The sequence below is a fragment of the Loxodonta africana genome, chromosome 1 (assembly GCF_030014295.1).
Source record: "Loxodonta africana isolate mLoxAfr1 chromosome 1, mLoxAfr1.hap2, whole genome shotgun sequence".
Classification (NCBI taxonomy): domain Eukaryota; kingdom Metazoa; phylum Chordata; class Mammalia; order Proboscidea; family Elephantidae; genus Loxodonta; species Loxodonta africana.
In genome coordinates, this window is record NC_087342.1 from 120,645,259 (window position 1) to 120,662,810 (window position 17,552).

At 37.7% G+C, this 17,552-nt stretch overlaps 1 protein-coding gene across 16 annotated transcripts in view; it reads right to left on the reverse strand.

The window, feature by feature from the left end:
* Nucleotides 1–17,552, reverse strand: part of DST (dystonin) — a 482,507-nt gene that overhangs the window by 164,280 nt on the left and 300,675 nt on the right. For 14 of the 16 annotated variants that reach the window (XM_023544665.2, XM_010586936.2, XM_064287505.1 and 11 more), the window contains 14 exons: nt 16,384–16,496; nt 16,179–16,285; nt 12,328–12,447; nt 10,234–10,329; nt 10,007–10,134; nt 5,939–6,032; nt 5,492–5,646; nt 4,535–4,997; nt 4,323–4,451; nt 4,091–4,168; nt 3,852–4,013; nt 3,656–3,760; nt 1,272–1,367; nt 527–652 (listed from right to left, as the gene is read on the reverse strand). In XM_023544665.2, coding sequence (XP_023400433.1) covers nt 527–652; nt 1,272–1,367; nt 3,656–3,760; nt 3,852–4,013; nt 4,091–4,168; nt 4,323–4,451; nt 4,535–4,997; nt 5,492–5,646; nt 5,939–6,032; nt 10,007–10,134; nt 10,234–10,329; nt 12,328–12,447; nt 16,179–16,285; nt 16,384–16,496 — 1,972 coding nt within the window. The other 2 variants (XM_023544697.2, XM_023544703.2) reach the window with 2 other exon arrangements.

A 17,552-nucleotide genomic window follows, 5' to 3' on the forward strand; every position in this document is an offset into this window, starting at 1 on the left:
TTTATACAAACGGAATTTTGTCAGAGAAGCCTTCCCTGACTAACCGGTCTGAACTTTTAACTTCTCCCCACTTGCCTCTCACGCTTCCCTCTTCCCATGTTTTCTCTTTAGCATCTACAACTATCTAACATACTATACATTTTTTACTTATTTATCATGTTTATTGTCTATTTCTCCTTCTAGCATGTAAGCACCACAAGGACAGGAATTCTTGTCTGTTTTGTTCTATATCTCCAACACCTAAAACAGTACCTGGCATATAGAAAGGGCTTAACAAGTATTTGAAGAATGAATCAGTGAACATAAAAAATAGAAGACCACTTAAAACATCAAGGGAAATGTAAACATTTTTTGTTGTATTTGTTACCAAAAATACAAAAACTGAGTATTTAAATGCTTGATTGAATGAAGTGGAAATAGCAAAGGGACGAATAAATAAAGTCCTGTATACATACAAATGTAGTTAAAGACTAGTCTAATCACTATTACACATCACTGATGAAATGTCAGGTTTCTGTACAAGTACCATGGATTCCTGAACAAGGTCTTCGAGCTTGTGAATGCTGCTTGATCTATCACAACTGTACTTTCGCTGAATGGCATCTTTTAGATTTCGTAAGTAATCAGTAGCTTCTTTGGCATCACTGAAAAACTAGGGAAAGATAAAACCTGGCGGTTAAAGTACTTCAAATGTCAGTAAAGCACAGCATTGTCAAGTTCAAGTGTTATGGCATCATGTGTGTTCCTCCTAAGTGAGAGCAGAGCAAAAGCACGACAAGATAACACAATAATCGCATCCTTCCCCGAACCGAGCAGCGACTCCTGAACTCTGGGTGATTATGAATTAGGACTAAGTGTCCAAAGCTTATGTCTATACTGTGTTTCGTTGAAGGCCCATTTTACTTTAGGGTACAAATGATTTTTAAATAGAGATGAGCTTCTAAGAACACTTCTGAAGAATACAAAAAAAAGAGCTTATTTGGTTGACTGACTTATCTATATGAAAACGTATCCTTAATAACACATCTGCAAAGATTTTCTGCCATTTTAAGGGGTTTTTAGAGTATGTCTTCCTTAATTGAGTGCTTCAGTGAGTGTATCCTATGGAACATGAAATAGCCCTCATATCCTACAAAGAAAACATTTCAGTTTTATCTCATATCCACATTACATTTTGTTTCTGTATTTTAATACTAAACCACGAACACATTCTCTGCAAGACATTCGGCATCACAAAATAACCTACTGAAGTTGCAATCTGATTCACACACCTCGAAATACGCCGTGTTCTCTTTTATGTGCTGCTCCACACACTGGCATAGCTGTAAGATCCAGCTCCACTGCGTCTGCATTGCCGCTCTGTAGGCCTTAAAGATAAAACACAGCCATCAGAGCTGGCTGGGAAATCATGAGGTATGCATACAACCATACTCTTGGCGCTTTTAAAGAAAAGATGATAAAGCTGTTTTAACATAAAGATAAGACTTGAAAATGAGAGCAGAAATCTAAGAATTCTCACTTGCACAAAGCCAGTCTTAAAGTTTAAACATGAATTTTTAAAGTAGTTTGCTTGACTTTCAATTTTTTTTTAATTTTCTAGTTTCTTGAAATTTCTTCTTAAAATACACGAACTCTGGCTAGTTTCACATAATGAATGTACTTAAAGTTTGAAATGGCTGCAAGCAATCCCTCCCATTTACAAAACCAACTCTTTAATCCATTCCATCCCAACCCTTACACTTACTTTGTGGAATCCTCAAATACACTTTCCTTCATGAGACCTTCCCTTCATCTTTCCTTTCTCTGCATTTTTATATTACTATGTCATAAACTACACCTTCTGACACAAAGATATATAATCGTGTAGTTTTCCTCTTTGTTTCTGATTCTAAAATTAGGCCAGAAGCCCTTCAAGGAAGAAAAAGACATTTATTTATTTTGTTGTTTTTGCTGGATGGGGGGAGTAAGAGAAGAGAGTGTATGTTCCCCTATCAGTGTAACTCTGGGTATCTACTATGTATTTCTGTTACAAAAATATTTGTTTGCTTGAATTTTTATTTAATACAAAGGCTTATCATTCATGAGTACACAAAATATTGTAAAAATTAGAAAAACATGTAAAACACCATTTTACATTTAATGGGAATTCAATGGGTTTCCAGCAGGGGGCGTTTCATATGCTTCAATGACTATCATAATGAGACCTGTAACTTTTCTCCTTGGTTTGGAAAAACTCCTTCCTGTTGTGTTATGTTCAGGCAGGCCTTCTGGATGGAATGTAAAACGTGGCACTGGAAATCTGGCAACATACCATGCTCACATTACCTGCTCTCTCAAATCAAGCTACTTAGAGTAAATTGGCAATAAAAGATGTATTATTGTGTGTTGTTAGATTATTAGCTTCTTTTTTCATTATAAAATATGAAATAGTATTGATAATTAACTAAATATTATCCATTTATCCACACAAGATATTGGGTAGGCCCAAGGCGATCACAAAGATGAGTAAGGTTTAATTTTATCCCTCAGGAAGCTTTTAATTATAATTACTAACATTTCTACATAAAAGTAATCAGGTTCACATTTGAATTTTCCATTCCCATCAAAATTCTTAACCTGTAATCATATTTCCTTAAAGCTCTCCTCTCTCTACCCTGAGAAATATTCTCTTTTTTGTCTTTCCAGATCTTGATTATTCTAATTTTCTCTCCCTGGTGCTTCCCTTACTCTTGTGTGTCTTTAACACTTGCTTGTGGCATTTTATAATGATGTAAAGCCATATGTTATACAAAACAAGGTCAAACATAATATTCCCAAAACTCTTCCTTGTAAGGCCTAGAATTTTATTAATCTTTTGTGTCATGATGACTCCCATGAACAAAGACTATCAGATCCCTTTCCTCAACTCTAAGTGATAAGTTTAAAGCATGTCACCTTTCAAGCGGAGATTAATTTTTCCCTCTGGCAATCTATCAACCCTATGGAGCAGTTTTACTCTGTAACACATGGGGTCACCATGAGACAGTACCAATTCAACGGCAACACGTTTGGCTTTTGGGGTTTTTTTTTTAATTTCAAATATGCACTTTGCACTACGAGGCTTTGTCAGAGCACTATCCCAACACACCTACTAAATAGGTTATAAATAAAATTATTAAGTAAAATAGTAACAACTAATACTTCTTAAGAGCATATTATGTACCAAGCACCGTATTAAGTAGTAGGCATGCATTGTTTTTTTTTTTTTCATTGTCACCACAACCCTATTGGTTAGAAGCAATTTTCCCCACTTTCGGTAGAAAAATGAGGTTTAGTGAGATAATTTCATTTGCCAAAAGTCACAAAGTCAGGAATAAGTAAAATGTCAAAGCTTGTAAAAGCATGGTCCTCTTTCTTTACAATAACATATCTACTGCTCGACCACAGGAGCTGACAAAGGTAACTTTATCCCAAGTGATGGGTGACATACTAGAAAGCAATAAAACCGAAGGCAACGATCAGTATGATTTGCCAAAAATATTACTTTTTAAATTAGCCATATTATACTAGAACTTTCACAGTTCATATTTTTCTATTTATCAGCAATAAAAAAAAATCTGAGGGGTAATAATCAAATGTCAATATAGAGTCACAACTGGGAAACTTTCTGACTTACCTCAATAGTTAACCGGGCTGGGTGATTTTCCAGAAGTAGCTGCTCTGCTATGTCCTGAACTGACTTAATGTTTTCTTCCTTTTGATCAAGTTCTCTCATTAATTCCTAATTTAAGAAAGAAAAAAAGAAGCGTCTGAGAAAAAGATCGAAACCTGAAATACAACTTTAGTATTCAAATTACAAAGGCTGTACTTACAGCATGGTAATCTTTTTTCCGAGGTATGTTAGTATTTCTTTCACTCCAGTCATAAGCAACTTCCTCCTCTTCTTTTTCATTCAACCAAATAAGTTCATTAGTTGCCCGAGTTACAAAATTATGGAGGGTATCAAGGTGTCGTTCTTGATTTCTGGATGTATTCTTTATAAGGAAAATCACTATAAGAATCATGTCTTTGCCAAGTAGAGATAAGGGAAACAGAAGGTTAAAAAACTTACCAGGAGTTTTGCATACTGACTCTCTAATTTGTGCAACTTCTCTGCATAAGTTAGTTTAAGAGGTGCTGTCATTTGGATCTATAAAAAATATGGGGTAAAAAGACCACAAGGTTAGGAATTGTAAGGAATTCTGAGTCACACTTAACATATCTAATGTTGAGTTACAGGATGTTTACAAAGCAAAACAATAGTAAGCTAAAATAAAATGTATGCAGATTTTAAACTCACATACCTCACTGAGTTTAGCTTCTTTAAGGCTAGATTCAAATTCTTCAATAGCTCGGTGAACATTTTTATGGTTTTCTAAATGGCTTTCAACACTTGGCAAATCTGATCCCCATTCAGTACGGTCCAGCTGCACCTTTAAACAGCAAAATACTAGCTTCAAAAAGACATAGATGGCAATAAAGACTGGAACTATCAGGCAAAGTAAATATCTTTTACCTGCATCTCATCCACCCAATTCAAAAGGTCCTGAACAAATTTCATGTTGACTTCCTCTTCTGTTAAATTCTGATCCAGCAAAGAAGACTTTAGAAGGGGTTTTCGGATCTGCATCAACTTGAGAGTTTGCAATGAATTTGTCTCTACTCCTGAGCTCAAATTTGGAGCTAACCCTGATGGGAAACCAGGTGTATAAGCCGGAGTGATGGCTGGAGTCAGACGGGAAGTCAGGCCTGAGGACAGGCCTGAAGTCACACTAGAAGACGTCAGGGAAGGCGTTAAACTCTGGGTCAGCCCTGAGGTCAGACTGGGGGTTAAGGTCTGTGCAAATCCTGAGTTTAAACTTTGAGTGATTCCTGATATCATAAGCTTCGTCTGTTCTGTCGTCAGCAGGCGTCCTTTACTATACACTGAAGAACATTCATTCCTTAAGGCCATAATTTCATCACGGAGTTTTGCCACCCTGAAAATAAAATTAAAAGGTATTAACGTATAATATAAAAGGCACGTTTCTTATATTTTCTCTTTTTCAAATGTCACACATAAACATCTTAAGTGCAAGTATATTGTTTATTACAGTATTATACATTATATGTATCATAAAACATCATTTTTTCTATTACTGATCTCTAAATAAGAAATACCCACTTTACACACCAAAATATACCAGAATTAACATGCCATACATTTTCGACTGAAAAGAGTTGATTCCGACTTATGGTGACCCCATGTGTGCAGAGTAGAACTGCTCCATAGGATTTTCAAGGCTACGACCTTTCAGAAGAAGATCACCAGACCTGTCTTCCCAGGTGCCTTTGGGTAGGCTTGAACCGAGATGCCTTTCAGCAAGTAGTGGTGCGTTTAAGCATTTGGGCCTCCTAAGGACTCCTATTCCTATTATTAGCACCCATAAAGTGGTTATACTAAAGCACGGGTATGAATAAGTAGCACTCTTACCTCTGTACTAACTGATCTGACTGGTAATATTTTCCATCAATAAGAATCTGTACATCAATTACATGCTGGCGTAAAAGGTTCTCGCATTCAAGTATATATCCGGCAATTTCTGCTTCATTCTGAAACTGTAGCCCCGATTCTAATCTTTTAGAATCCTGTATTAAAAAAAAAAAAAGAAGAATATTAATTCTGTGAAAGAAGCTGCAAAACTAGCCTCAAATATAAAACTCCAAATACTGGAACAGAAACCCTGCTGAGGTTTCTTTGTTTTCCCTTTGCTCACTGTTCCTCCAGGGAACAAACAGCAATCACAATCTTTAACAAAATTTAAATTTCAGAAGAGAAGATATACTGAGAATCAACCAAACGTTATACAAAAATTTTAGTTCATCCAAATGCACACTGATCCCTCTACCCCAATCTCAACAGCTCCTAAAATTAACTTACAGACTGGAGAGCATTTCGGGCAAGTATCAGTTTGTCTTCACAGGCGACACTGTCCCTCTGAACTCGGCTGGCAATCTGCTGCAACATTTCCAACCTAAAAGAAGGGACAAGATAAAAGAATGCCTCTCCCTTTGAAGCTGCAGAGTTCACCACCCCTGTAAAATACTGCCTACCAAAAGAAAAACACAATCAACTCAATACCTGTGTCCATCAAGGGATTCATTGCCAAAGCTAATGCAGGAGTTGATCAGCGTTGGACCACAATGAACAGAGAGAAAATTTTCATTTGAATCAAGACTGGTTCGAGTGCTAGTAGTGTTACTAAACACAGAATCACTGCTGTGGTAACTGTAACTACTAGTGTGCATTTTTACTCCTGAAACGATGTTCTTTCTTCAACCATTGAATGTAGACTAAAAAGCAGAAAGTCTACAAAAGGCACAACTTCTAACGGTGATAGGTGGCGGCTGAATGTTACAGCTGTAATGGCTCCTTAAATACGTTTCAACATGCATATTCAACACACAGCAAATAATATGCTGATAACTATTGAAAAGAATCTCGCCTAAAGCCACAGGTTTGCTAGCTGAGGTTTGCCTTTTGTAGCTTGCATTAAAACCCTGCAAGTATGGACAAAGTGCCTGATTGGGGCGTCACTGAAGAAGACATGCCAAATATTTTCACCAAGAGTCATCCAATTGCAACCACCTAAAAAACAACTCAGATGCCTCAAGAGGCCAGATGCTTTTAGAAAAGATTATTCTGGTAATACCAATCATCAGCTAAAAAGAACCCAAATATTCAACCATACCCTGACTACTGGAAACTGCCAGATCTGTACAGAATAACGTGAAGCTAAAAGCTGGCATATCAAGTGCTTATTATCAGACTCCGAAGAGAAACAAAGCACATTTACTACTTATTAGGTTAAATTAACTGGAAAAGTATCCATTTACCTTTCTTTACAAGATCTGCTCTCAGTAACCTTATTTCTAACCATACCATAGTTACTTGTATTTTTTAAATCCAAAGTGTTAAGTAGAATATTGTTGCGATCTTGTAAAATTAATTTGTCTGTACTTGTTTTTCCTTTCTCATCTGCCTGGTAATATCCCATCAATAACAATCTGTACATCAATTACATGCTGGCATAAAAGTTTCTCACGTTCAAATATATATCCAGCAATTTCTGCTTCATTCTGGAACTGCAGCCCTGATTCTAATCTTTCAGAATCCCGTGTTTTAAAAGAACCGAATATTAACTCTGTGAAATAAGGTTATTACATGGCGTAACAACACGGGCTCTTTCCCATTTGTCTTTTCCAAACTCCCATGCCACACAGGTAATATTTGCAATGCACAGTTAATGCCAAAAAACTTGTTGCATCAAGAAAAATGAAGCATTTACCCAGCCAAGCTCCTAAATATTTTCCCATCCCCAACAGTACAAAGCCAAACTGTTGCTTTGCTACTCTGTAAGGGCGGACGTTTTTCTTTTCAGAAGGCAAGAAAGGGGAAATTTGAGAGTGCATGTGAAATATAACTAGCAAACAGAAAAGCTTAATAGTAGTAGCACCTAACATTTATCAAACAATTATTATACAGTGGAGATTAATCACTTCACATACCTTAGTTCATCTCATACTCATAACCACCAAATGTGGTGGGTACTATTACATCTTCTTTACAAATGAGAAAACTGAGGCTCCGCGAGATTAAAGACCTTGTCTAAGATTCACAGCTAGCAAACTGAGCGACTAATAATCTTAATGCAAGCTGTGCTGGTTCCTGGGCCCTGAAATCTTAGCCACTGCATTCTTTTATTAACATTTATTAAAATCCAGCTACTATTCTGATGACTAAAAATCTACCTACTTTCTCTGATATACATTCTCGTTACTTCAGATGATCAGCTTAGAGTATCTCATTTTCATCATCCAGAATTACCTCCTCCATGGAAGCTCCGGCCTGAGTGTCTGAAGCTTGTTTTGGTTCTAATGATCCGACTAAATCAAAACCAGTTACTACTGAATTGATTTCAACTCATGACGACCCTGTATGTGTCACAGTAGAACTGTACTGCATAGGGTTTTCAATGGGTGATTTTTTTGGAAGTAGACTGCCAGGCCTTTCCTCCAAGGCACCTCTGGGTGGACCTGAACCTCCAACCTTTCAGCTCGCAGCTGAGTGCTTTAACCATTTGCACTACCCAGGGACTCCAATGATCCAGCTATGAAGATAAAATACTATACTTAAAAGTAGAACCAATAATCATTAACGGGACTGACAAGTTAGGCTTGCTTTCTCATATCTTCAACACATTATTTCATATTCCCACAACATTGAAGGCACTGTGTGGGGCACAAAGGACATGAATATACTGAGCATCTATATTGTATACACTGTGTTAAGCACCGGACTGGTAACACAATGAGCCACAAAAACAAGAGTTTGGAGCTTTTATCTGCGGAAGAGGCAGCAATTAACCAAATGATCACAAAAATAAACAATATTATAACTGAGGTAAGTGTTATGAAGGAACAATACATGTAAGTACGAGCATATATAACCTAGAAATTTGAACTACTCTGGGAGATTATGGAAACTTTCTTGAGGAAGTAACACTGGAGCTGCGATGTAAGGATGAAACAGACTTTTCTGCCAAAGGAACAGACTGTGCAAAGATCCTGTGTAATGGGAAGGCAGAACCTTGGCATATCAGAGCCCTCGTGAGAGACAGCCAGTGTGGCTACACTGCAGACAACAAAGACGGTGTGGTGTGAGACCAGGCTGGGGAGGTTGAAAGGCCCAGCCCCTACCCCTACGGAGTCCTCAGCAAATGAGAACACAGATCGCAATTCCCACACACCACAAGTCAGACAGTGGTGTAAGGACTAAAACAGAGACAAGTTCATCCATCAAATGTTTCCTAAGGGCTAAGTGGTACGTTCCTGGGCAACTGGGTGTTGTGGAAGAGAAAGAATGATAAAGAACCAGTGATGGCATTGTAGGATAAATCCATTTGTAGAAGTGTGGCGGAAAGGGAACTCAAATGGACATTTACTGAGTGTTTTCTAGATGCCATTCCACTACCCTTTAAATGGAATCATACTAGACCTTGGTTTCCACTGACCCGTTGAAAGAAAGTCAAAGCCAAAAATATAACAAGAAACAAAATAACCTAATTCTTGACTTATGAGCTTCCAGACCCAGGCCCTGTTGATTTAAGGCCAATTTTCAAAATTCTCAATTTTTATTGGCTTTAAAACTACCAACATTCTATAATATTAGACTTCACACACCAACCAGGTCTGCCAGGCATTTTATGTACATAACCTCACTGATTTACCCCTCAATTCTCTTGGAAGAGTTTATAGGTAAGAGTGGCATGGATTGAATTATATCCCCCAAAAAATGTGTCAAATAATTTGGCTGGGCCATGATTCCAGGTATTGCATGGTTATCCTCCATTTTGTGATTGTAATTTTATGTTAAAGAAGATTAGGGTGGGATTGTAACACCCTTACTAAGGTCAAATCCCTGATCCAATGTAAAGGGAGTTTCCTTGGAGTATGGCCTGCACCAACTTTTACCTTACAAGATATAAAAGGAAAGGGAAGCAAGCAGAGTTGAGGACCTCATATCACCGAGAAAGCAGTGCGTGTCCTTTGGACCCAGGAGCAGAACACGTCCTTTGGACCCAGGATCCCTGCGCAGAGAAACTCCTAGTCCAGGAGAAGATTGATAAGAAGTCCGACAGAGAGAGAAAGCCTTCCCTTGCAGCTGACACCCTGAATTTGGACTTTTAGCCTACTTTACTGTGAGGAAATAAACTTCTCTTTGTTGAAGCCATCTCCTTGTAGTATTTCTGTTACGGCAGGACTAGATGATTAAGACAGTAAGGAAATGGAAAATCAGAAAGAGTAAGTGACTTATCTAAACTCACACAGCCAGTAAGTAGAAAAGATAAATTTTGATCCTAAGTCTGTCTATCTGGCTCTGAAATTTAAGCATTTTCCACAGGAACAAAGAGACTTTCCCCGTCTCCACCCTCCCACCCCTGCCTACCTTTCTACTTCCGGGCGAAGTGCTTTCTCCCTCTCAAGCATGGCAATAATGAGTTTCCCCCACTCTTTTTCTATGTCATTTGGATGATAACCTTGAAGGAGTTTGATGCGTCCAAATTCTATCCAAATCTTGGAAAAGCAAAATGTTTCATGTGAAGCAAAGATGCAAAGTATAACAAAGATTGTTTTTCACAATACAAAAGAATACAGAAAGAAATTTTTGCTTACCTCTAAGAGTTTATACAGGCGTTTAATTTTTGATTTTTCTGTCTCCTTTGGTGGAATTTCTGTTTCTTTAAACTGTAAATACTGATTATAAAGTGCCTGAAATAAAAAGGAAAATAATTAAGGGCCAAACCTCAAAGCTCTGTTTTCATTATCTCATAATGTCACTGCTTCAAACGCCACATCCTGTGTCTATGGATTCAGTGGAATTCCTCTTATAAATTCGACACTCCAGGGCAGTACTGATTCCCAGCCAGTTGGTGACCTGGGTTATGTTAAGATTTGAGGCAGGTATAATTATTGATGTGAGCCATGATTCAACAGGGCCACACAGGCATCTGGATAATAATAAACCGTTGACAGTGATTACTAACTATGGCTCTACTGAAAATCATCATCCAAATAAGAAAACATATCCTTTAAATACGTACTTTACAGTATGTTGCACTTTAGCTTTTAGTTTTTAGAAAAATAACCTGGCGTAGTTTCCCATAAAGGGATAAGGGGGGAGGAGGGGACCCTGTCTCTCCTATTTCAAGACTGTATCCTTAAAAACAGAATTCTTATCAGATAGGTAGGACTAAGATTTGGTTTCAATGTCCCATTCGCCAAGTTAAACAGATTTTGAGATAAACCAAAGTTGCTGGTGTTATTATTAAAGAAGTTTCAATCTTATAATTATTATCTAGTTGTAGATATTAATTTGGGAACCTCATAAATAGGATGTATTTACTGTACTTTTATAAATGACCTTCATAAAAATTATCTGGGTAAAATGTCTCCACATTTAATAAGTGTATGCTGATCATTTCACACTAATTCATGTTGACATAAAACCAGTCTCTATAAATCTTTAGGCAGACATATGTCTGAAGGGTTTCGTTCACTATTAGTAGATACTTCTCCATGATATATTTACTTTCCTGTATTATGGCATATCCAGTAAGTAATCTGTGTGGTCGCTTAAGCTTCTCCTATAACTTAAAGGAACTTCATTAGTCAGAAGATAGCACAAGTTTCTGGACAATAGGAAACCATCTGGAAATAAGTATATTTGAACAGGAAATTTGAATATTGCTTAGAACTCAAAATGGAATGTTTCAGGGCTCCAGTCAGCCAGTAAGCACCGAATGCTAAGTGCTGAACACTGACCATGGCACCACGTTGTGACAGAGGTAAAAAGGCTTTCCTACTCTGGAAAGGTTTACCTCCACATAGGGAGACATCGCACCAACAGCTTTAGAACAGTGAAAAAGCATCTTATCAACAGATGCCAAGTACTTCATGCCAAGGACAAACTCCTCATGGCAATGTGAAGAGCTGTTCTGAGATGTTCCATAAGGATATATCAACACAATGAGCAACTTTAAGGAGGCCCACCCTGGATTATTACAGTTTTTGCAATTCCAGTTTGATCATGAAAACAAAGCCTATAAAACCAAGAAATTACATTTTGTAGTTAATATTCACATAATCCAAATGTTCAAAATGATGCAACTTCCTCTCCAATATGCATCCTCATTTATATTTCCATAACATTTTTCCCTCAAAGAGTTCGACCTAAGTTTTTAGGTATCAGCAAATGTTTTGTTATGCCATGAATTCATTTATATTGGAAGTTAGATAGTTACTCTTGAATTTGTGGTGAAATACAGTACGTACCTATTGTTATACAAAAACAGCCTCTGAGGCAGTGTTTTAAACAGGATATGGTGACAGACACACTCTCAACCACAGTCACACTTCTGTGAGCTTCCCAGAGTCCCTCCTCCCCCAGCCATCTGGTAGGCTCCTAGGGGTTTTCCATGCACCAAAAAAAAGTCCGGTAATGTCAGTTCCAGAGATTCTTTCAAATTCTAAACTCTCTTAGCTTTGAAGCTAAGAGGCTGTAAATTTCTTTAAGCTGGTGTAGTTATTATGTTCTAAGTATTATTGTTTACCTCTTTTTGCTTTGTATAATAGAGAGATAAGCAAATAAAACTTTTGCTTACTCTCTAGTGGCTGCCAATTTTTCTTGAACTAAATGGAATTATTATAGCATTCTTTAACAGTTTAATAATCAAATGAATCCCATTTAACTTTTCTAGTGACACTGACCTTTAGTTCCACAGGATTATTAGGAAATGTTCTGTCAGACATTGTGGCCACATGGTGTCTAATCCACTGGATGAGGTAGTTCACCATATTCTGGTATTCAATCCATTTAACTTCAACATCCTAGAACAGTAAAATGGCAGACAAAGTCCAAGCCTGCAGATAATGACATTCTCATCTTACACAATCTAGTCAGATGCCACCCTATGAATTCACATTTCTTTAAACCTGACAAGGAGCCCAGTGGCACAGTGATTAGAGTGAGTGACTGCTAACCAAAAGGTCGGGGATTCGAAACCACCAGTGGCTCCGCGGGAGAAAGATGTGGTAGTCTCCTTCCATAGAGATTTATAGCCTCAGAAACCCTACAGGGTCACTGTGAGTCAGAACTGACTCAATGGCAGTGGTTTTGGGTGGATTTAAGCCTGAAAAAGAAAGCTGGTTAAACATTTTCTTACTTTCTACATAGTCCCAAGCTTTTCAACATATATAGCTTTAAAACATGCTATCACCATCTGACCACTACCCACTGCCGTCAAGTTGACTCCGACTCAGAGCACCCTATAGGACAGAATAGAACTGTCTCACAGGGTTTCCAAGGAGCAGCTGGTGGATTTGAATTGCCATCCTTTTGGTTAGCACCGAAGTACTTAACCACTGTGCCACAAGGGCTCCATGCACTAGCAAACTAAGTCCCAATTCTGATCCAAAGATAGTGCCTGCCTGGGTACTGTGTTGAGAAGGCCCCTAAGGCTGCTCCCAAACACAGCAGAAAAAAATGCTGTGATCAATTTCAAATGTTTGTCAGGTACTCAAAAAGGGCAAGTTAAAGGGTGCATAAAACAGATTAGTTGTAATCTCTGTCAATCATTCTTAGATCAAGTCCACTGAATATCTAAAACTCAAAAGAGTTACACAATATAGGAAACTGGATAGAAAAAAAAATATCAAATGAATATGGTGGGATGATTCAATTATTCATTAAGCAATTTTTTTTTTTTAATGGAGGAAACTGGAAAGTTAGCAACTGCTTTGTTCAATTAAGTATTTGATAAGTGCTTTTTAAGTTCAAAACACTATGCTAAGTGTTATAAGTAATCAAAAAATAACAGTTTAAGACATAATACCAATTGTCAAGGAGTTACTGCTTAGATGGGGAGAAAAGAGACGCACATAATTTAAACAGTTAAGCAAAATGAAGCAGTATTTAATTGAGCATCAAAACAACTTAAGCAGGTACCACATACTAGAAGTAGAGATAAAAACCAGGTAAGGATATATGTGCCCCTAAATTGTCACTAAAGGATTATGGGAGAGGATGTTCCTGGGCAGTTCTGAAATGAGCATAAATAATTGGGAGGAGGGGATGAATAAAAAGACAGGGTGTCCAAATGAGTGAGGGCACGAAAATCAAAATGCCCTGGCTGCCAGTAACCAATTCATGTTGAGACACAGTAGCTAAAAAGGTAGGAAAAGATTATAAGGATATACAGACTTTTAAATACCAGAATGTCTAGATTGGATTTAATCTTACAAACCACAGGAAGCCACTGAAAGTTTTCAAGCTAAAGGCATCAAATTTTAGAAAAGTTTAATTTGTCAACAGAGTGCAGAGTTGACTCGGACAGGAAAAAACTAGAGGTGGAAAACCCATAAGAAAGCTACCATCATAGTTCTAGTGTGGGGGAAAGAAAAAAAAAAACCAAGCCTGTTGCTGTCGAGTCGATTCCAACTCATAGCAACCCAATCAGACAGAGTAGAACTGCCCCACAGAGCTTCCATGGAGCGCCTAGTGGATTTGAACTGACAACCTTTTGGTTAGCAGCCCTTACACTGAACTACTACGCCACCAGGGTTTCCAGTTCTAGTGTGAAGGGACCAGGAATAGGTAGTGAGAAAAGAAAGCAAGGATTGGCCACAAGAAACATTCTGAAAGGAACAATGATTGGTAGATGATTGGTTGTTAATTGTAAAGGAAAGGCAGAATCAAAGATGACCCAAATGGTTTGAGCCCAAGTAAATGGACAAGGAGTGAGAGCACTAACGGAAGGGGGCAGGGGGAAGAACGGGAGGAAGCAAGCCAGTTTAGTGGAAATAAGATGAAAATGTTTGGAAATACAAAGAATTTCAAATGATGGTAGAACAGCCAAATGAAATAAACCAGCAGATGACTTCACATTTGGAGTGAGAGTTTACACAAGACATCTGGGATAGAAAGATTTAGTATTTTTTCATTCAGTAAATATGTCAGGCCTTCTTTAGGCAAGAAAAGAACAACAACAATAAGTAATAATAACTCAGAGACTCAAAGCAAAGAAGGTCAAAGACAGATTAGAAAGTCTGAAGAGAAAACGGAATCAGGAGGGGGAAGGAAGTAGTATTCAGAGAGGCAAAAGCCAGGTAAGTGGAGCCTCAAATGCAAAAAAAAAAAAAGAGATAAAAATAAATGATCTTTGAACACACTAGGTATGGACCACTTTAGCACCTACTAAGTGTAGAGCCCTATGTGAGACACTGTGTATGTGAATAAATATACATTAAATGTAATCTCTTTTAATTGTCACATTAAGGCGATACATTATTCATTGATAAATAATTTTAAGAATCCTGATAAGGTCATACGAAAACCTTTTTTGAGGTCAGATTTGGACCATGGTCCATGTATTCTTAACTTCTAGCCCATCCTATGATAAATGTTATAACTATAAGAAAAAGTAACGATGCAAAAATTTGAATTGCTGACTTCTCAGAGACTCCTTTTAGTAGAAAAATGGGACAAAAGCTACACAGCACAGACCACCTACTTAAGAATGGAGTGGGGGTGGGGAAGAGGAGTGAGCAATAATATAGCCGCTAAAGGAGACAGAGACAGTAGGTTCAGAACAGAACTTCCTGCCCACACCACACCCCCAAGAGGGAGACCTGAGCACAGCTGAATTTAAAAAAAAAAAAATACAGGGGGAAAAATGATTAACTCGTTGGCAGGCATTAGAGGCGAGGATGAGCATGGGACCAAGTTACTCAGGGATCATAAGAGGATAAGCCTTTGGAAAGAGAGAAGGGAAGTAGGGAAGGGAAAGGAAATAGGTCTAGAAACAACAGCACACTGAGGTAAACTAACAGAGTGGAAAAGGGAGCTCACCAAGATGAGCTCCTAAACCTTCAGGATAAAGTAGGAAAAAAAAAGTTATCTGCAGGGAGGAGAGGAGGAGCCAGGGTGAGAGGGGATTGTTCCCAAATGTATAATATGTCCAGGATTTCCTGTTCTCTTCCAGAAATGCACGAATACTTGCTAGCATGACCACTACAATATGTATGATTGAACTGAATTACTAATAAGGAGTCCAAAGCTGTGTGTCAGAGATCTTGCCCCGCTTACTCAACAGTTTGTGAATTTGGCCAAATTACATAACCTTCCTCTGGGACTGTTAAATCAGAAAAACGATACCTGGCCAATTTATCTCAAGGGATCATCTGAGCTAATAAACTGAAAAGTGTTTTCAAAAGTCAGCTATTCTATATATATAAAAGGATAGCAAAAAGAGTACTGGTAAAACAGAGGCAAGCTAAAATCTCCAAATTTTAGTGGTTCATAGCTTTTATTTATAAAATGAAATGTAATTCTGAATGGTCTATTTACAACACTGAACAAATATTATTTTGAGATACACTCTAATTTTAATGGTAGAATGCTATCATAAAATGCATAGGGTATCAGTTTATAACAGAGCATATTAACTCAAATTATTAAAAAAAATATGAAATTGAAAAACTGTAAAAAGCACTACCAAAGAATTCACTCATCTGGTCATTACTGAATCAATAGCACTTAACATGGGAAAATCAATACTCACGTTTGCACTGATGCCTTCACCACCTTCAGGGACTTTAGGAAATGCATCATAGAGAGATGACACATAAGTTATTACCGATTTTTCATCAGGTGAGGAGACATCAACATCTAAACGCAGCAACATAAATTGATTATTTAACCATGCTGACAGATTATTTTTGATCAGACTTCATGGTGGTCCACAGATGGTAAAGACAACAACTCACCTTCAGGATCCAGAAGCCTTATAACACCAATTTTTTCTGCTACATAAAAAGCGTGCTCTAAATTTGCAATGTTGCTTTGAACAGCAACAGTATTCATGTCTATCAGGTCCGGCCTAGGAAAAAATTCACTGTATTAGTTAGAAGTTTCTAATGTGCCAATTCAAGATTATATTTACATTTGCATCTATTTACACAACTTCTGCAAGTATTAATACTAAGACTGCGTAAAATACAGAGATTTTCATCAAACATTTCACATTGCTTACTTCTCTTGGAAACTTGTATGTGCCAAAAGCAAATGGAACAAAGAAAATATAAAAATTTGAACTTACACAACTTTCAACAAATACTACAAATTCTTTACAGTCTTAGAATATATATGAAGATCTTCCCCCATTCAACCTGTTTAAGCTCTACTTCCCCAATAGCATCCTTCTAATCCAACAAACACAAACACAAAAAGCTAATGCTTAGTTCAGTGCCTGACCGTGTCATCCACTGTCTGGGGTACCCTTTCCTGCTGCTGCTGTCTTCTTTAATCCTATGCATCCTTCAGGGTAAACATCAAGCCCTACCTCCTTTGTGGACTCTAATTTTCTCAGTTCTTCTTGCTCTCTCTGTTCTCCGGCCTCCATATAGTCCTGGCCTATGACACAGAAACCCTGGTGGTGTAGTGGTTAAGTGCTACGGCTCCTAACCAAATGGTCGGCAGTTCAAATCCGCCAGGCGCTCCTTGGAAACTCTATGGGGCAGTTCTACTCTGTCCTATAGGGTCGCTATGAGTCGGAACTGACTCGACTGCACTGGGTTTGGTTTTTTTGTTTGTTTGTTTTTATGACACTCAATTTGGCACTTAGGATAATCATGTACTTCACTGCCATATTTTCACGTACATCCAAATCGTGTTCCAACTAGTCAATTCCAATGCAGCAAGAACCATGTATTAATAAACTTTTGAATTTTATTATTCTGCTGGCATGCACAGTGATATGTACATAGATAATAAATAACTGCTAATAAGTTGGTAGAAGCTTGATCATTTAGTAATTTGAATTATACATGGATGCTGATATAAGTACTAGTTTTTACACACACACACACATACAACTTCATCTCTTTCTAATTTGTGAGGCTTACATGTAATTCTAAGCCATGGGTATACTTTGAAG